Source organism: Taurulus bubalis (genome assembly GCF_910589615.1).
Source record: "Taurulus bubalis genome assembly, chromosome: 8".
NCBI classification, from domain to species: domain Eukaryota; kingdom Metazoa; phylum Chordata; class Actinopteri; order Perciformes; family Cottidae; genus Taurulus; species Taurulus bubalis.
The window spans coordinates 12,004,988-12,026,328 of record NC_136596.1 but is presented as its reverse complement, the minus strand read 5'-3'; the positions used below and the strand labels follow the sequence as shown (position 1 = coordinate 12,026,328).

At 39.7% G+C, this 21,341-nt stretch overlaps 1 protein-coding gene across 1 annotated transcript in view; it reads left to right on the top strand.

Annotated features, from left to right (window-relative positions):
• Window positions 1-21,341, top strand: part of LOC306740573 (EGF-like repeat and discoidin I-like domain-containing protein 3) — a gene marked incomplete at both ends in the record, with an annotated part of 91,680 nt that overhangs the window by 53,801 nt on the left and 16,538 nt on the right. The window contains 4 exons of the mRNA XM_079222784.1: window positions 4,372-4,553; window positions 10,839-10,994; window positions 12,045-12,189; window positions 12,373-12,557. Of these exons, the coding sequence (XP_079078910.1) occupies window positions 4,372-4,553; window positions 10,839-10,994; window positions 12,045-12,189; window positions 12,373-12,557 (668 nt within the window). The remainder of the gene's footprint in view (window positions 1-4,371; window positions 4,554-10,838; window positions 10,995-12,044; window positions 12,190-12,372; window positions 12,558-21,341) is intronic.

Sequence of the window (21,341 nt, the reverse complement as noted above, 5' to 3'; positions counted from 1 at the left end):
TGTTTACTGCATATTACCCTACAATGTCATGTCCTCATGACATCAGTTGGTCTTAGACCATATTCAGAGACTGAGATTCATTATTGTGACAAATCTTTACATTTTTCTTGACAGTCACTATTTGTGTCTCTAAACCAATAATGTGCCAGGAAGTGGGTCACATTACTATGGCAACCAGCAACCATAAGCTATTGGCACCAGTATCAGCTGGGGCATAACTCCATAATACACTGTTTTTTATATGGTGATTTGGACATTTATTGAAAAATGTTTTCCATTCTAATATATTTTAAAATATACAATGAATCAAATCGATCATATCATTTACTCATCAACTAATTTGCTGAACATTTGCGATATCACCTGCATGAAGTTCAACAGGAGCTTAAATGCTTCTCTGCGTTTTTGTTGCACATGAACTGGTCATAGATCACTTTAAAATGTCCTGCTTAGCATATTTCTTGTCAGAACCTTTTCAAAACTATTTATTTCCATTATGGGTTTTGAAAAATATATATTTATCAGCCATTATCTATCCTTATACATTTTTTAAACTCAAATATCACAATCAGTATTAGCATAAAATATCCTGTATTGGTTGGCCTATCATTTTGGAATTATTTTAGTCTCTTTTGCAACCTCGATTGTACAGTTTGGCGGAAGTCGGTTTTGTGTGTGTATTCTTCTCTTCTTTTCCTCATCCCCTCCTTCTACCGCATGCTCATTAGTATTGGTATGCTTGCATTAATTTCAGTGGGGCTCTAATTCGTTGAGGCTGTAGGTAGGGCTTGTGGGAGATGGATTCAGCTGTCACATCACGCTAGTGCTGGTGTTAGTGATGTGTGCTGTCTCAGAGGTGATGTATGCTCGGGGGCCAGCGGGCCAAGGCCCGGGGGCTGGCTGCCTCTGCTGCGCTGACGGACGACTGGCAGGCGGCTCGTTAAGAGAGGCCCTTCATTGCTGGAAGGTGTGAAGGACTGCGGCTTTGCAACAGTGTCTTGCAACAACATCCACATAGAATTACCTTACAAGAGATCTGCCTAAGAGGTGCAGCAACTAGACAAATATGATACTGTGTTGACGCAACATTGCTTCTGGACCCTTCACTTCAGGTCGTCAGGAGAAAACGTGAATTCCATTTCCAGTCAATTCAGGGTGATATGCCATCTGTTGCGTGGCTATAATAATAATGTGTAAATCCACAGGGTCCCTAATGAATTGAAGGTCAGTATTAATGAAGAATGTTGTGTTGTTCTTAGTATTGATTTGCACACTCTACATTCTTTACATTTGGTGAGGAGTTATCACCCTCAAGTCAATTAACACCTTTAGCCTGCCATTTGTAGACATGCCAAGTACAAGTGTAGTGTGTCATTTTATGGGGACGCTTTTTCAGCTTACTGCAAAACCTAAAGACATGTGCAAAACCTAAAGACATGTTCCTCTCACATACCACTAATACACACAGATACAGTATGCTTAATGGAACATGTATTACTGTTTATTCAACACAATGGCCCTTTTGTCTGAGCCATGGATTTAGTCTGGTTTACCATGTCTAAAATAAAGGCTGTATGTTCTTTCTAAGAATTAATAAGAGTGAATAAAGTTAATCCATCAGATCAAAAAACCAGAAGGTTATTTTAGCTTCAGCAGGAGCCTACCACATCCACCTACACCATCCTCTCATCAGTCTGGAAGCGATGAGTCAAACACAAGGAAGAACGAGTGAAGCGAGACTGATTTACCATAGTGGAAAATATAAACACATCTATGTCAGTACAAACACACCAAACAACTATACCCTTTGCTCTCTCCCAGCCTCCAGTCAATCCCCCTGGACTGTCCTCAGACATTACTCACTGTCTCCCTGCCTCACTGTTGCCTAGAGCCCCATTGTTTTAGCAGATGGATAAGTCGTGCTAGGGTTGTTTTCATTGTTCCATTCTTCTCTGACTCTTGGCTTTCTTCTGTGGTGAAAGTCTCCATGCAGCTCCCAACCCTGCCAGTTTCATTGTCTGCAGGAATGTATGTTTGCCTAGTGTGTCTGTGTGTAAAGCGTTGGGTTCAAAATGCTTTGCTGTTTTGCTCAAATGGAGAAGGCATCACAGCCTTCGGGTGACCGCGGCTCCAGGCTTCCCCTGAAGGCTGGTTTACACCGACACCAACAGTTCAGTTGGCATGAGCGAGCAGTGCCTCTGGCGGGACTTTGCACTTGATGTGTCCTCATTCTTTTGGGACACAGTTCCCTCAGCTTTCCCAACACTTGTTGTGTTAAACAGCTATTTAATCATCTGTGCAAACACGATATCGAGGCGACTGTGGCTCAGGTAGAGCGGGTCTTCCTTCAATCAGAGGATTGGCGGCTCTGCTAGTCCATGTTGATGTGTCCTTAGGGAGTTCACCGATCCCCAAAGTGCTGTGCCTTCGGTGTGTGAATGTTCTGTAAATGTTAGTCAGTCCTGATGGGCAGGTGGCACCTTGCATGGTAGTTCCTTCCATCAGTGTATGGCTGGGTGTGAATGACATGTAGTGTTCAAGCTCTGTGAGTGGTCGGAATACTCTGATAGAGAATGTCATGTGCCAAACTGCAATTCCAGGTAGTTTCTCTGTGCAGCACACACATCCAATAAACTCCTACTAGGTGCTGTATAAAATGTAGCCGCTCTTCTTCACTGGGGCCCATCTTCAGCATATTTTACAATGGCTGTTCATCTTTGAATTGATGAATTTGTGAAATTCTGTTGAGCCAATTTACCTCAAATAGTAAATCATAATGTCGTTGTTGAGAAGGTGGTATCTCTAGAACTGTATAGTAGTCATATAAGAAAACATGATTATTAGGAAAGGTATTTTAAAACAAAAAATGCTCAGCTATAAATCCTTGCATTTGTGTCAACTATGCTTGACTAAGAGACTAATTAAAACTGAAACATATGTCACAACTAACACAGCACATCTTAAATACAGCTGTGAAGCTGTTTATGTTCGAGAGGCACTGTGGGTTCGAATATAACGATACAGGGTTTTTGTATCCTGGATGTTTAGTAGAATTTAAACCGACTTTGTCTCATCTCTTAACTGTTTTGTTTTCCTTGCAAATTGCACAGCATGGGAATCCAATTTCTAGGCTTATTTTATGTGAATAAGTTGCATAATACAATCTACAGGTTGAATGATATCCAATGGAGAGACAATCTGATTTACAATCTCAGTTACACAACACTTGAACTCAATGTATTCAGGCTGAAAGATCCGGAAGACCTCCAGTCACATATAATTTTCTTTTGATGGTGATTCGCCATACCTGTTTGAACAAAAATGTAAGCCCAGTTGAACTGTTACTGTTGTTTTCTTGGAACACATGGGCCATCTTAAATTATATAAACTATATGCATGCATATCCCATCTTAATTCAATCAATCCTGAGTAGAATATAAATGCCAACATGTTTTACTATCAATTTATATTGTTTTGTCTTATATTTATCAGACATACAGTATGGCTACATACCCCCTTACCATCAGTTACTTCATTGCGTTTAGTTTCTCATGTGTTTTCTGTTAGTATTTGATTTCCCATTAGACTTTTTTTTTTTTATGGAAACACAACAAAGTGACTGTTTTTCAGCACGATAAACAGCCAGAAGTCCTTTCACCACAGGTATTCATGTTTATTAAAATGCCCTTGATGTGTCTGGATACACCAATAAGGATTAAGAGGGAAAACAAGTTGCTTACAGAAGAAAGCTTAGTGTTTCTGTCTGAAGATATTGCTGTCATGCACCTCCCCACTGCAGACTGTAGGATGTTTGAAGCTGTTACAAAGCTTGTTGACTTTGGGGATGATGCTGTCCAGAAGTGGCAGCAGATCCTTGGGAGGAAGCCTGAGGGCTCGGGTTACTGATGGAGGAGATGAAGGAGCAATCTTTTAGCCCCTCGGATGTGGACAGCATGAAGGCAGATACGATTCCTCTCGATGGCTGCCATGACTGTAACAGTAACCAAATATCTTGTGATGAATCAAAGCAACAGTTACAATGAGAAAGACAGGAGTCAGGGTGCACACATCTATGACGACCTTAAAGATAAGATCTAAGTAGGAGGTCATCACTAAGATACAACCCAAAAAAAAGAACATTTTCCAGGTTTAATGACCATGTGTCAGACTGTGTTTTTTTTATTATCTCTGAGACAAACAAGGACTTTCACTGAAAAACAAATGAAACAAGAGATGGAGGACAAAGTCATTGACATTATAACATGTGGCCTTGGTGGTATTTTTAGTAATATCTATGCATTGCACAGGCTCAATTTCTGAGTGCTAAAATTACATGATCATACTCGTCTGTCTCTCTCTCTCTTCACTCAGGATGCTCTGGACCACTGGGCATGGAGGGCGGTATAATCTCCAACCAACAGATAACAGCCTCTTCCACCCACCGCGCTCTCTTCGGCTTGCAGAAGTGGTACCCGTACTTTGCACGCCTCAACAAGAAGGGCCTGGTCAATGCCTGGACTGCTGCCGAAAATGACAGATGGCCGTGGATCCAGGTAAAGCTCAGTCACAGGACAGGACACAAACCGAGCGGGCCAGACACAAATGAATGAACACGTATTATAGTTACACTTTATTCTCAGTTTTCAGTTTGCTGTGGCTTTAAACTGTTAGATGTGAGCTCCCTACATTTTCGCATCACTTGTTTGTAGTTGATGTTTCGAACAAAATATGAAAATGCAACAGTGATAGCTTTGCAGTTATCACTTGGTAGAACAGATGTAGGTGTAATCAAGGGTGATGAACAATGTGAAAGGGCATAGCTGTCTTCAGCTAGTAGCTGTTGCCTCTGTGATGATGATTTGAGTTACTCAGCTCTGCCGTCTACACTTTTGAGACAGCTTGCTGTATTTTATGTCACACGAGAAGGGTTGTTGCAACAAAAGTATGATGCAGAGTCATTGTCATTACTCAATGCATCCCTGCGTTCTCTTGTGTAAATTCTGATCAGCAAATCTCTCTGATGTGAAGAGGGATAGTTGATATTCGTGCACAACTATCAACACTAATATTTACAGTAATTTCTCTAATACACACAAACAAACAATTGAGTCTTTCTCTTTGACATTTAGTAAATACCTCAGAATGGTTATATGACAACCTAAGGGTCCTCATCAAAAACCTGTGAATTGTGACATACAAATAAAAGCAGCAATAACTGATACACTCTAGTCTCCACGTACAGCTCTTTGCTAAAGGGAACCTTCAGGCTGTGCCAATAGTTTGGGCTTATTGTTAAACAGTGGACATATTGATACTGTAGGAAGATCACTCCCAAAGTGTAATAATATAGAAATATAACCCGGGGGATTTCATTGCATTAGGAAATGATTAGAGATGTTTTTTAAGCTGCCACAGCTCCCTCGAATGACATGGTCTGGCTCCAGTTTATGACCTACGAAGAGCTAATTGTCTGGATTTATGTTGAGCAAATAGTCACACATCATGACTCCGTACTGAAATGGCTGTGGCATAAAGAACAACTGTCAGATGATGCATAGCTTTGCATATGAATATTCCCCCCAACTCCAAATTGGATGTATAGCTGTGATGTTTAAATGTCTTCCCATTTCCGGTTCAGTCCAAATGCTTGTTCGTGTCCCAAAGCCACCGATTTCAGACTATTCCAGATAGAAATATACAGACAGATAGGGAAAGGAGTGCATCATTAAGGTAGTTGATGGATTAACTATCATCAAAATAATGGGTTTTCAACCGTGTTACATTTCTCTTACTCTTGAGTCACTTCTATGATGACAGAAATGTTGACAGCAACCTATGAAGTGGGCCGTTATCAGATACATGACACACGGACAGTGAACCGTGAACAAATGTAATAGGAAAACATACTACAGTGTGACAGCGTGATGGAGAAAGCGAAGCTGCACCTAACAACAAGAGAGTAGTATCACAGGACAAGCGTGGATGTGTAAAAGAAGGAAAAAGAGAGAGCAAGTGCCAAAGAAACAGCCAACATGATTGAGAGAAAAGAAGCCTGGCACATGGAGAGGCTGAAGCGAACAGGGCATAAAACATTCAGGCGGTTTGTTTGACTTTAATGATGCCACGTGGGATGTTGCACGGGATGCTGTAGGCATTGTGTGTTTCTACAGAGGGCCTGGATAATTGGGACGTGGGAACAGAGGTGTACGGTCATGCCAGTGTTTTGGGAATACGTTAAGGAGTCGACACTGTGCTTTTGTAGTGCAGAGTGATGTGGCGTGACTGCGTTTGCATGTCTGCCATGTGAAACAGGTTACACTGATGGATGATAACTCGATCAGGATAGGGATCTTATTGGTCTGGCTATTCGTACGGTTTCCTCTGGTGCAGTATGTATTTTTGGATTTCAGCTTGTGTCTCTTCTTGCAAATCAAACATAGAGCAACATACTATGAATAATGCATCATAGACGTGCAAACAAAGCATGCATTCACTGTATATATTGTTTCTGTATTCATGTTGTTTCGTGTGTTTGTGAATTGAGCTCGCTACTGTTCACACATTTATGTACTGTCAAAATATCAGTTTTCCACAGCTTCGCCACGACTAGCTCACACATAAAATTGCTTTTGAACACTCAAGGGAAATATGCTGCCGGTCTGGCCAATATCAGCGAAATATAGCCCCAGCCAGCTGCGTTGGAAGAATGAAACAATTCAAATCACTTGCGAAGGTTTAGAGGGTCTCTACATAATTTGATGCAAGATAAACTGCTAATAATGTAATGTTCAGATGCAGATCTCCATCAGTGGTTTAGCATTTGTTGGTATGTATATATGCTTAGACTCTGTGCCTGTGTCTTTCTGACCCTTTTCATTTCAGTGTAAACTTTGTTTTCAAACACTCAACTCTATAGTCTGTTAGGGGGTTGGGATGTGAGCCTGACAAATGCCTTTCCATTGCAGCTCATTCACAGCATGACTGCAGTCATTAGTAATTAAAAAAATAGCTTTTTGGATACATACACTGCAATAGAATATTTTGTATTATGCATTATTATGCTGCAGTTTTCCCACCAAATCTTGATTAGGGTGAACATTTGTTTAGGTTCATGAACTTTAAAGCAGCACTTAGATGTCTGCTGTGAGTAATTAATTGGTCTGCAACAGCTGTCTCACGGTGATCACTTCTTCAAATGCTTCAAATCACTGGACGATGGTTGGTGTGGCTGTCTCCTCCTCGTCCTGACACAGCATCGCCGATGTGGACTGTTGGTTTAGGCCATTTTACAATCCTGTAAACGTTTGCAATGCCTCTATGACCAAACACAAAGAAAAGTATTTTACTGTGAGGTTGTGACATGGTCCAGATAATATTCACGCTGTGATCTTACAATGAGTCACCAGTATCTCAAACTGTCTCTGACGTGCAATGTTTAGGTGAAATACAGACCATAACGTTTAATTAACTTAAACACCAAAGAAAAAAAACTAAAAGCTGATGTAATTTTCAGTATAGTTTTCAGTGTGTGTGTTTTTTCATTTGTATTTTCTCACAGAACAGTGCCACAGGGCTCTTTGGTAGCTTCAAGGACATAGGAAAATGTAATTGTTACAATACTACTGCAATTCCCTTAACAGTTGTGATGTCAGTGTGTAATCAACAGAGGATATTGTATCACTGTGTGTGCTTCTGACTTTTGGATGCATGTGTCTTGATTGTTGGTATGATATTTGGTAATAGTTAGCGGTCTTGCTAATATTAAGAGCTGGAAGCTAGCTATTAATAATTAAAAAACAAGTTTAAATAAGGCTTTGAATGCCAGAGAGCTTTTTATAGAATACAAAAAAGGCATGAACTGCCTCTTACACAGGTATTTTCTTCCCTACATCCACTGACAAAGGTCTGCCTATGGAGGAGGTTTCCAATGATGCCTCACTCAACCAAATAAATGCATCACCATTAGCGCTCAGGTGACAGACGTATGTTTCTGAGTGGTCATTAAAAATGCGAACGATCACCCCAATTATCCTGGCAGTGGCCTTTTAGTGACAGGGCTTCTAATTAGTGCGAGAAATATCTATCTCTATGGAGAAAACTGAGAAGAGCGAAGAAATGCTGTGAACGAGAAAAAGTGGTGGGAGTCATAGTAGCGCTTAGGCTCTAAGAGGGGTCCTTGTGTATAATTAACTTGATGCAATGGTTTTAGTGTGTCGAAAAATATATCTGTAATTTAGTCTTTTCTCTACAACTGTAAATTAGTCAGAAAAATCAACACTGCAATAGAACTATTATGCATTACTCCATTAGATTTTGACCGTTCAGACAAGGTTGGTGAACATCTCCAGTTATGTTCTTTTGCTAGATCTGTAAGAGCCAGTCATGTGATCTTTAATGTCCTCAGGAGACACAGCTTAGATTGTTTTTATTCTTTAACGGAAAAAGAGAGTATAACTCAGTGGGTTCAAACTATCAGTTTGAGCTTTTACTCTCAAATATTTTACTTGCCTTATTTCATAGTAAATTGCCTTAGTACATAGTAATGCTAAACATTCCGGCACCGGAAAATAAGCTCAAGCCCCTGGAATACCATCCTAAATGTGGATTTCCTTGAAAGTGGTTCATGTTCTTGCATCAGATTCACAAACATAAGCTGAAATATAGTCTTGTTTGTTTGCAGCATCACATTAAGTTATGGATTTTGTTTTCTCGAATGCATGATCTTAAAAAGAAACTGTAAGAACAAATGCGACCTTGAGCTGTACTCGGCCAATTCATGATGCAATTCAAATTCTGTTTTTCATTTCTTTCTTAAGGTTTGGCCATTCCAGGTTAATGGTCCTTTCCTGAGTACTCACTCAGTATTGTATTATTGCTTCCCATCTGTTCTGCAGCTATGGAAGACTAGACAGCTGTGTTTTTATATTTTGTCAGAGGGTGAGCTAGATGAGCTTTTCTTCCTGAAAATAAAGCAGCTTGTTGTGATAGTGCCAAAATAATCAATGAACAATAGTCTTCAGCATTTATTTACCTTTATCTCATTTGTCACAGACTATCACAAGTGTCTTACAGTATTATAGTACTGAAATTGCCGTGTCTTATGCTGCCCTACTTTTTGTATGAATATTAATATCCATTGTAAAAGTTTTTTTTTTTAAAGGCTGTGTGTCTGCATGCTTGTGAGTACAGTGTGGGACAAAGCTCCACTCTTTTGTAACCACAGGCTGTGAGCTGTCGGGGAAAAAAAATACAAAATAACTTCTCTCATTTTTTAAACAAGTTCACCAGCATTGCACAGCGAGGGTGAGGCACTTTGTAACACATAGAGTAGACTGTAGGAAAGCATGCATGTGGCATGTACAACACCACTCATGCTCTGGATCCCTGCAGCTAGCTGCTATCCTGCATTTGGACATGAGTTATTCAATTTTTAATAGAGATGAGATGAGGAAGCACTAACCACCACTACAATGATGTGATGGGCAGAGACCCCTGTCAATCAAACAAGAATGCTTCGAAATGTATCATTCTCACATGTTTAATTGCCTCCCTGAAAAAGCTGGGCGGTTTGGCCAAAATTTAATTTCACAGGATTCTGTAAGATTGTGGCAGTTTCTCGGTATATCATGGTATTTTTTTTCTTAGAGTAAACACATTCATTCATTGACACCGAAAAGGACCTCTGGCCAACTGAACAGTTGTTCACCGCTTAATGCTGCGTTCACACCAAACGCGACACAATTTTTTGCATCGCGTTTACCGCTTCAGTTTACCGCAGTTTACTCGCGCGAGTGAAAGGGGGAGTGGCTTATCACCGTCCCTTCTCTCCGTGAAAAATAGTTATCTTTTCCAGTATCGACTATGGAATAAATAACCACTAGTTCTGCTTCATACTTGTTGTGGAAGTCCCAAAAATGTTGGAACATGAAACGCCCTCGTGTTTGGGTTCATAACACCATCCGTAGCCGCACACAGCTCGGTGAATTTACCGACTCCTCCAGGAACTGCGTCTGGTTTATCTCCGTAAAACGGATACCGTTTCTGCCATCCACCATTGAAATAACCACTAGTTCTGCTTTATACTTGTTGTGTAAATTCCACATACGTCGGAACAACAAACTCCATGGTGTCTAGATTCATAATATTATCCGTAGTCCCACAACAGTGTCTGATTGAAGGCCGCTACCAGCGCTACTTCAGGCAGACCAGCAGCAGTTTGATTCAGCAACGACGGGACAGCGGTGATGACGGGCGGCGCTTCTCAACGCTGATTCTCAACGCTGATTCTCAACGCTGGTTCCCCCCGCGTCAAACGCGCTATTCGCGCCACCTCAAACACGTCGGTCGCGCCGCCCGGCGGAAATTTCGCACCTTCGCAACCTGTCGCGTCTGTGCATTGATTTGCATGTAATCTGGTCCCGCGAATAATTTGTGTCGCGTTTGGTGTGAACACAGCATAACACGTCTTTTGTGCTTATATAATAATAATCCAGCTTTGTGTGCGCTAAACAGGATCTATGGAAACATTCATCACTTTCCTCTTTCTTAGCTTTCCTCTTGGCTCTCCGAGCCTCTTTACATTGGCACCATATTGACAGTCTGCACAGGGTTAACAGACTGGATCTAGAGCGTGAGGATTGATTAAATGTTACATTTGATCACAGACTTTCTGAATAAGATGGATAGCCCTGACAGAAATGATACAAAGGGGTGACTTGATTCCCATGACGTGCATGTGCATACTGCTCGTGCACACACACAGACACAGATGCACACATTCAAACTGTCTGGAAATAAAGTAATAATTTCTTGAATTTGCCTTTTTTTTGACTCCACAGATAAACCTGCAGAGGAGAATGAGGGTCACAGGTCTAATTACCCAGGGTGCAAAGCGTATCGGCAGCCCAGAGTACGTCAAGTCTTACAAAGTAGCCTACAGTGATGATGGGAAAACCTGGAGAACATACAAAGTCAAGGGCAAAGATGGTGATATGGTGAGACACACACGTGGGTACACAAACACAGCGCATACACACCCTTTTTCATCTCTCTCCTCTTTTCCTTTAGCCTCTGTAATACACAGACACACACATGCCCACGCGCACACGTGCACACGCAGCAACTAGAGACTGTGCACTCAGTCAAGGGCAGGGTGGAGGACATGATGAGATGGCTTTTTAATTAGCTAGCACACACTGGGCCCCATCTTGCTGCTCCTTACCCCCCTCCACTTTTATGACTTCTAGATTGAATTTTTATACTATTTGGGGCTGAAAAGCCACAAGATCGGCCGCACAGTGTTCTATCATTCCTGACAGCAAACCATGACTCACTTCCGATTGGCCAAGCTCCAAATGACCCCGATTCCCGAACCTCTGTTCAGATTTGTTCCACAGAACAATGAGTCTGGACTTGAATATTCTGTCATCTCAGTTTTGTTTATTTTTTGTTATTTTTATAGTGTAAATTGGTGTGAGTGAGATAGTGAGTGCACATTTGCATAAAGTATTTTTGGAGGTGGAGGTGTAACCGTTTGAGTACACTGGGATAAGTACCTGCACACTGTGTGTTGGAGGTAGTCACATATGCCCTGATTCTTGACCTCATATAAATCGGGGATTTTTGTTCACATTGTCCTGTTGCCACCTGTTGCCATGAAAACACACTGCTCTGTCTCTCCCTTGCTTTCTCTTTCTCTGTCGCCTTTCTCTGCGCCTCACACATCCAGTAAATCAGTCATTTGAATCTGAGTTTTTCTGTCAGATTATCTCAGGTCTTTGGGATGAAACTCTCCAGAACGTATGGCGATATAATTGGAGAACTAATTTAAAACACACCACTGTTCTTATGAATTGCAGGCTCAAATGGTGCGAGAAATTGTCTACTTTTCCCTGCAATTCTAGCTCATTGACCTTGAATGACAGCAATTTGTTGAGTGTGGAGTAGACACTAGAGACAGTGTCAGATAGACTGCTACATTACTGCAAAAATGATCTGCTTCATCCTCCCCGCCCCGTGTGCTGTTATTTCATCCCCTGCAACAGATTTTCAGAGGAAACGTCGATAATAACGCTCCATCAGCCAACTCTTTCACCCCTCCCATTGAAGCCCAGTACGTGCGTATTTACCCCCAAGTCTGCAGGAGGCACTGCACCTTACGCATGGAGCTGCTCGGTTGTGAGTTGACAGGTGAGGGGAGCTGAGTATGTTTCATCCAACTACGCATGAATTGAAATCCACTGCAATAGGCCTCCTGCACAGATGTGTCATGCTGCATTTTTTATGTGGCAACAGCGCTGAAAATATACTGTTTTGTGGGGGTTATGTGGTCAGGAAGGTCAGAACAAAAGTGTTTGTTTGTGTTGTTGCCAGGCTGCTCTGAACCACTGGGATTGAAGTCAGGTCATGTCCAAGACTACCAGGTCACAGCTTCCAGCATCTTCAGGACGCTCAACATGGACATGTTCACTTGGGAGCCTGGAAAGGCTCGGTTGGACAAACAGGGCAAGGTCAATGCTTGGACAGCTGGACGCAGTGACCAGTCACAGTGGCTACAGGTGAGACGTTATCGGTAGCTAAATGTGCTATCTTTTGTATCTACTGTCAAGATTTTATCAATATATTAGCATGGAAATGAACAACATACCGTCAGGTTCTTGTAGCTGGCTTTCACTCTGCTGAAGGATTAGTTACTTTCTCCGTCGCATAGTAATTGACGGCGTGTACATCGTAATGCATGCAAATAGATTCAATTATACAGTATTTTATAGGGAGGGAATTCATTGATGTGTATCGTGTGAGCTGTGGAGGAATTGTATATCAAAACCCTCCCTCTCAGCTAGCATTTAGTATTACTCATAGAAACAGTCAGTAATAGGTAGTATTTTGTTCTTCTTCATCCCAGTCCTTTTGAGTCCAACACCCACATTGCCTCTGTTAAACGAGTTCAGCCCTGTTATCTTTGGCTGCAGCCCAGACTTTCTATCTCTATGAACACAGCCAACCCATTTGTTTTCATTACAGTAACTGATGGCTGAAACTGTCTCCTGAAAGGGACAAGACACGTCTCTAAGTGAACGTTTACACCCCAGCCTTTCTGCTTAACAATATGTGAGATTGATGGAGGCCTCGGGAGTTTAAGATACATATCAATCAGACTCAATCATGCCCAGTTTGCTTTATTTGATTTTTTTTGTTGTTCTTTTAAGATAAAAGGCAGTCAATGCAATGCGCTTGGCTTTTATAGTAAGAAACCACATCTTACTTTAAGCTGTAAAACTGATACTATAGAAGAAATTGTGATATGGATCATCTTCTCAGGGTATTGAAGATCAGAGTGATTTCTTTGATTTCTTGGCTTTTCTGCTGCACTCGCTCCTCGCATACCGCCTCCCAGCAATGACACAGTTCGCACTCTGTAGTCACGCTGACTTGTCTGGCCGTTATTAGATTGGCCGTGTCTTGAGTCAGATATGTTTTCTATTAGGTTGAAAGCTTTTTGCCCAGGATGGGGCTATGCTGGGCTTTGTGTCGGAGGAGACAGGTACTTAGGCCGGCCCCATCCAGGTCAGGGAGTTCAGCTAAGCAAAATTGATTGCTGTGGGTAAAAGAAAACTTGTGGTCTTATATTACATGCTGTGCTGACAGGAAAGGAGAGATGCATTACAGACGCATTGAGAAGGACCCTTTCTGCGCACACCGGCATATACAATATCTAGCTTTTGGAAAAGTAGACATTAGAATTAAAGTGCAGTTTCACATTCACACAGATACAGCTGTTGGTGCTGACCACTTTTTTATATTAAGTGATCATTGCATATGCATTTGTTAGACTCAGTGTCTTCTTCATACTGGTTGCCATGGCAAATAATTGATTCTCATTGACATTACTGAATGACTTTAAACCTCACGAATTAATGGATTTAATCAGCCTTAATGACAAATTAAGTATTACTATTAATCAAGGCAACTGCTCTGGTGTGCTGTGGAAGCAGTGGGGACCTTTATAAATATCTGACTGGATTTTTTTATATATAGGATTGGACAAGATCTCATTTCAGTAGCAGACTATGGAATTAAATTTCATTTAAAATAAAAAATAAATTCAAGTTGCTCCAGCTCTCTCCCCTGCAGTGTTCTACTAGCTCAGGGAGCGAGGAGGAGGGACTGCTGGGTGTTTTAATCCTTGTCTCATTTGTGGTCTGATAAACAGTATATTCATAAAAAATGTAGGCCCCCTTCCTGATGTTTTCCAAGCTACTGTCGCTGTCATATTACCTGGAAATAGATCATCAGTTAGTGGCTGTAGAAACTCTAATTCAGTCAGTCCATGCAGGCTTGCATATATATTGAATGAATATATTGAATATGTTGAATGAAATGGCATTCCACGGCAGACAGTGGAGACAGATTTTTCTCTAATGCTACTCTAAATACTTTCGTATAAAATTAGTAGTCTAGCCTTTTAACAACACATAAATGAATATCCAAGCTCTAAGAATGTTCTTTGTGTATTTTTCAAAGTAATAGTTGGTGGCCTTTTGTAGTTTCCTTAAGAATTGTGTATCCATGCCACGGTGATATGTCATAATACTCATCTGAACATTAATCATTGGAATTGTTATCATTTGATCATCAAGTGGAGAACATATTTTTTAACAGTTTAACTACTTACATACTCAATAGAAATGTTGTGTCACAAACACAAGAATTCGACTTGTTTGGGGACCACGATCAAGTTATTCTAGCCTGGCAGGAGATACAATTACATAGAGGGAGACCAAACTAGAAGATGTTTTCAAGAGAGGAGCTGATGCTGCCAGACTGAAATGTAAGTGTTCCAGCTGGCATAAGATGATTAGTTAATTATGCACATTAACATGTCCACATAGCAAAGAGAAATTGTGTATGTCACGACGATTTTTATCTGATTTGTTTTATTTCAGTTTCTTCAAGAAATGTGCTCACAGCAGGTTAAATATATTAAAGGACATGTTATGTAAGCATTACAATTCTTAAATGGGTGAATCTTACCTTTAACAACAATAAACAATATATTTTGCACTTCCTTCAGATCTTTCACAACCTGGAGCAGACATCTTGGAAATGTTGTTATGGGAACACAAAATCACATGACCTGTCACATGACCAACCAAGATGTTCAGTAGTTTTCACTTGGGACCTTATGAGTTCAAATTAAGGATAAAGCTGTATAAGGAACTTTCCAGAATATTTAAAGGATGTGTGACACCTGTGACATCTGTGTCATCGTGGATCCTAATGGGATAACATCTGATGTTTTGGCTAGCACTGATGAGGAATCCAGGAGTGAGATCCACTAGCAGGAAGCGAAGTAGAGGACAACAAGCTGCAGAGAATAAATACTCAGTGCAGACTGAGTATTTATTTAGAATTTATTATTTATTTATTCAGAATTTTTACAAGATTCGTTCAGACTGAACGAATCTTGTAAAAATTGAGATCACTATTTTTCCTTAAAATACCAACACGGTCAACATCGTACCATCAGATATAAAAATGACAGTTGCAATACCTATCTAAATATCTACATCCCCATCAACCCACAGTAGTAGAAATTGTTTCTGGGAGTTGGAGGAAATAGAGTGAAAAAAGTTTCGCACCATGCCTCAGATGAGATAACTGCTTTAGTTTTCACACACAGTAGTACAGTGGAGAAGATGGATTATTTTGTACTAAAGGCAAGTCAGACAACACTTGCTATCAAGTTGCACGCTTCCATTCATGTATGTAACTCCATCTCACTATGTTCATGTAAAGGTTGTTCCCACACACATAGCCAGACTGTGTAATATGAATAGAGCCAAAGTCATAAGTATAATAATATCTCTAGTAGAGCTAATATACATGTAACGTGCGTGTTGCACGTTAGAAAAACGACGGAATCTTTCGCCCACAGCAGGGATATATTATCAGTCATAATAAATGCAACTCTCCAAAGCACATCATCAGAATAATTCTCCTTCAGAAATAAGAAAGCATATACAGTCTGCATGAATTGAGATTGCAATCTAACAATTAATTGTGCAGCCCTAATTTTCACCATTATATTTGATATGTCTCATTCTTTCCTTTTCTAGGTAAGTCCCATTTTAATTACAAAATATGTTTTCCAAAGGACCCCTGGCCAAGATAGAAGCAATAGAGTGTTTCAAACAACATACACACAAACATTTCAAACAAATAAAGCAGCTCACAGAAAAATGTGCCTTGGAAGACAGACGATCGGATCTAGCGGAGGATGCAATTACAAATTAAAATTGAATAGCCTCCAAACCTTTTACAACATTTTAAAATGCTCTAATTGGGATAGCTGCAAATCTGTCTGCAAGAGGTTCCAGGCTGCGGGGGCAGAGAACATAAACGTGTCTTTACCCATTTCAGTGCGAGCCTTATGGACAAACCGTTAGAAGGTGTTATGGAAGCACAAAACATTAGTGACTAGTTATACTAAACTATACTATAAACTACTATACTAGTAAATACTGACAAAGATGAGAGGTTGGCAGTCCAAGAATGGAGTTTTAAATGAATTTGCACCAGTGAGTGTTAAATAAAAATACATCCAACAGCTTGTCACACCATGGTTGTTGAACATGGTTCAGCTTTAAGAAACTGCAGAGAAGTATTATGCAGGGAATCAATGCTTTTGCACACAGTAACTCCAAATATATATATGCAGACAGAATTGTGTAATATATAAAGTGTATCCTACACATGCAGACTTCTCACTTCAATGTATTTACTTTATATATATATACGTATATATATATATATGTATATATATATATATATATATATATATATATATATATATATATATATATATATATATATATATATATATATATATATATATACATTTTCACTCAAAATAATCTGAGGATGAATGTAATATTTTAGTTGAATATGACACATCTTCACTGATCAATTCAATATAGACCAATGTGTAATTCAGATTGCTGGTCGTTATTCATAGAGAGTTGAAAAGAGCACATCTTAAATTCTCAGCATGTTTTCTCACACCCTTGTAAACCAACAAATGTGTGGCAAAGGAAAGTAAATAAGAAATGGTTCTTGAGTTTGTTTTGGTAGGGTGCCATCTCTAAGCTTTGTACACACGATTAAACAAAATGCGGACCCTTTAGTTAAGCTACAGCAGAGTGGCTGGTTCCATTGCCCCCTAAGCTAGTGCTGGGCCGATGCTTCACTATACTGTTTATCTCCAAATGCACATCACATGATATGCTTTTATGTTGTTTTCTTTCATAAAAGGACATTTTCTTTTTCTTTTCCTGATCCAAACAGGTATCACGTACAACCACTGCCATACTGTATTTGTAAGATATAGTCAGTGTATGTTCATGCTAGAATGGTTCACTAGTTACACAAACAGAACAGATTCATAATACAATCAGGTATGTTCTACATAGCTGCAGCTTGTGTCTTTGTTTCACATTGTTTTTGCCACTTTTTTTTCTGAGCTCTCTAGTAACTGCACTGCCATGTCAATTCACTTTTGGCTATTACTTTCCACCATTTCCACTTTTTACCCAGTTCCAACCACTGGACGTTTTCAGTGTAGAGACAAGAACAAGAACCCTTATACCGCATATCTTGTATATCTGTACGGGAAATAATGATTCAGTCTAAGCTTATTTTTAATAATACCCCAAAAATGAATGTTTAAATGTGGACATTGATAGTGCAAAATGTGTCACTTCATTTGCAACTTGTTTTAATTTATTTGTATCCTGCAAAGGTTACAAAACAAGCTATGAAAGTAATTCCGTTCTTGTGGTTCATTTATTATCCCCTGTCTCCAAGGTTTTCACACCCAATTATCTCCTTAAAGTGATAAATATGTGTGGTGTGCGGCTGTGGCACCCTGATAACCACCTCTGCCTCTGATGATGCAGAGTGAGCTTAAACTTGGGTGTGAAAACTTTGAGATAATTACCGCTATACAAATGGTATATTGACATTGACTATATATTCGGCATAACTGTACAGTCTTTGTCACACATCAGTCCTTTAAGTACCTGGCCTGGTCATGTAATGCCCCATTTTCATTTCCACTGCATGGTATGGCTTTACTCAACTCGACTCACTGGTACCAGGTCATTTTCTCTTTTGTTTTCCTCTGTAGTACCCCCTCAGTGTTATGGGGGCCTCTTGGTTTATCATCATAGCGGCATTGTGTGTTACTATCGTGCCATCATCTTCAATGCGACGCCTGAATCCTTTCATTGGCAACTAAACAGAGGAACGTCTGCACTTGATCACTTGAACAGCGTAGTTTACGTAGTCGTAGTGTATGGCATCGTGTATAGTGTAGTGTGCAATGTAGTTTTGTGGGCTGTTATTTATTTTTAAATCTCTTCACGTTAGTTTTTTTTTTTTTTTCGGGTTTGTGCAGGATGTTCTGTAATTTGTGATGACGATTCTCTTTGACCAATCAGCAGTCTGCAGTGTTTTGACTCTAGTATCGGCTCAGATCGCTTAGAACCTCAACAGAGGTGGTACGAAAAAATGTTTTGCCAATGGAAAACCAAAAAAGAGTTGTGCTGTGCTGGGATCGGCTCCAGTTCCCCGTGACCCTAAATAGGAGAAGCGGTTTGGATAATGGAATGGAATGAATTATAGGTTTCTACACTATTGACCCTCGAGTAATTAAATAGTAACAATTTAAGAAGTAAACTAAGATTGTATTAGACATTGATGTTTAGATTGTATTGCTGTCACTGTTCAGTTTGAGGCGGAGTTGGAATTTCTCAGAGCAGGAAAATCTCAGGAACCCACAAACTTGAAACCTCCATATGACCATATGTACAATTAAGCAAATGACTACTGTGAGAGTGGAGGCTTGCTAGATACTGATGAGGTAAATTGTGGCAGCTTAGCAGCTAAGGCTCGGCCTGCACATGGGGGAAATGGGTTTCTCTGCTGGAACACACAGGACTAAGGAGAAAGCACAGTGGGAGACAAAGACGAGAGTCATAAGTAAAGTGGCCTATTATAGTCACAGCTGTATCAAGCCTGTGGAGTTAGTGTTATTACTCTAGCACCAGTTTAGCTGCATACATTTGTTTATTGGCAATATCATAGTTTATTTCCACTGGGGTTATAACAGGATGCAAAGGAACAGGGTTTTAGATTATTTAGGAAATGGTGGTACTATCATTTTGAATAACTACCATGATTATGAGGGTGGATCAATATACAGAAAGTTCTATGATGACACATTGCTTGAGAATAGCTTCAGAAGTGCAGGTGAATATTTTGACTAGAGTGTAAGATTAATACATGGCACTGCCACAACATCTTAATTTGTACTGGTAAAAGTTGGCAATTCTCATAGCTGTGTGACAAAACTGGGTAGCAGCCATTTGTTTTCCTTTTTTTGTTGGTAAAAAACATCTGTACAGTAAGTGGCCACCAGAGAGGATGAAGCCATTTAAAGAGATGGTCCAAACACTGAATTCCCACTTTTTGGATTCAACAAAACAATCTATGACCTTGGAACCATTGTAGAGCATGTAGTGCCTGGCAGAATGGTTTGATCTGTCATGGGCAAAAGTGGTCTCTCAATGTTTACAGATTCGCAAGAAGACAAGAAAAGTCCATTTACCATTTTCTTGAATTTCTATAGGCCATGTGGGTTTATTCCACAGTACAAAGAGCTTATTGAATCCAAAGTCTACCAGCACCAAGGGGCTTCCACTGGTTATACCAGAGGAGACTGCAGCAGGCTGAATGCCAGAGGACAGTACGAGCTGCAGTTCAGATAGATGCAACCCAACACTTGATCTGGGATCATCAATCTTGTACTGCCCAGCTGCGTTGGGTCACCTTCTCCTTGTCTGTTGAGTGACAGAGTCTTTTCTGTCCCATTAATCTGATACGAACAGTTGCAGACTAAAATATTGCAGCACAGCTGGCTGAGCACATACTATAGATATAGATATGCAAATGCAGTGTACCAGTAATGAGTGGCGGTGGGAGGCGAGGCACTGAAAGGATGTTGGGACCTTTGTTGGTGAGACGGGAGCACACAGGACCCAGAAAGAGACAGACAGGAACATGTAGAGAGGCAGGAGCAGACCAGGACACACTCAGGACAATTGAAGTCAATGAAATACATGCAAAATGCAATGTTAATGAATTTCACTTTTAAGTGTAGCTTTTACTGTGCTTACAGTTCATAAAATGTGAAGCAGTAATAGGTTAGGTCAAATAAATGTTGCGTTTCCATAGAGGAGCATGCCATAGAGCAGTGGTTCCCAACCTTTTTTCAGTGATTTTTCAGTGATGCAAGATATTTTTTTCAGCCAAGCACCCCCTAACCAGCGCAAAATCATTTTGGGTTGAAAAAAATGCTAATTTTAAAGATTTAAAATATATATATGTATATATATACATATATACATATATATGTATATATATATATATATATATATATATATATATATATATATATATATATATATATATATATATATATATATATACATATATATATATTAAATCTCATGTATGTACATGTACCCCCATTTGAGAACCACTGCAATAGAGCATTCAATTAGTTATGTTGACTTTATTTTATCTAAAAATAATGACCTTACATACTACCCTTTGCACATGTTTTAATAGTTTGCAAACATTAAAGTTATCAAATTCATTTAATAAATAGTAGTTCTTGGAATAATCTTGATGGGTAAATGACAGTTTAGCATCCTAAATACTGTTTTAAGCCTTACATGACAATACGGTGAGGTTTGTGGTCAAAAGTAAATTGAACTACCAGTTTCTAGCCAGTTGTGTAAATCAAATAAATGTTTCATCTTTTGTTTTTGCATTAGTTGTCTTAAAAGGGATCATCTCATTGTCAACATTTAAATTGTTTTATTTAATAGTGTTTCAAATAACAATGAATTACGATGGCAATAATTAATATAATGCTGAAGTAAAGTATCCCAGCTTTTGCAAGTGGTTCATGAAAGCATCAATGCTTGTTGACACTTCAAATAGAGCATTGTCCCATCTAGATTAGAGGCTAGAAGGAACAATAAGAAGACATATGGTATTATCATTACACCAATTTTGTCGAGCACAGCTTCCTAATCAAGTCGCTAGCTCAAATACAGCACTGCTGACAACAAACTCTATGTCCTTTAGTCGATAGAATTAGCTGAGTGTTTGTTTCATCCATCCACAGAGAATGGCTTTAATTTGTACCATTGAAACACTTATCCCTTCTCGGGTGTTTATGCAGCAAAGATGAAGCTTGTCCTTTCTAAAGA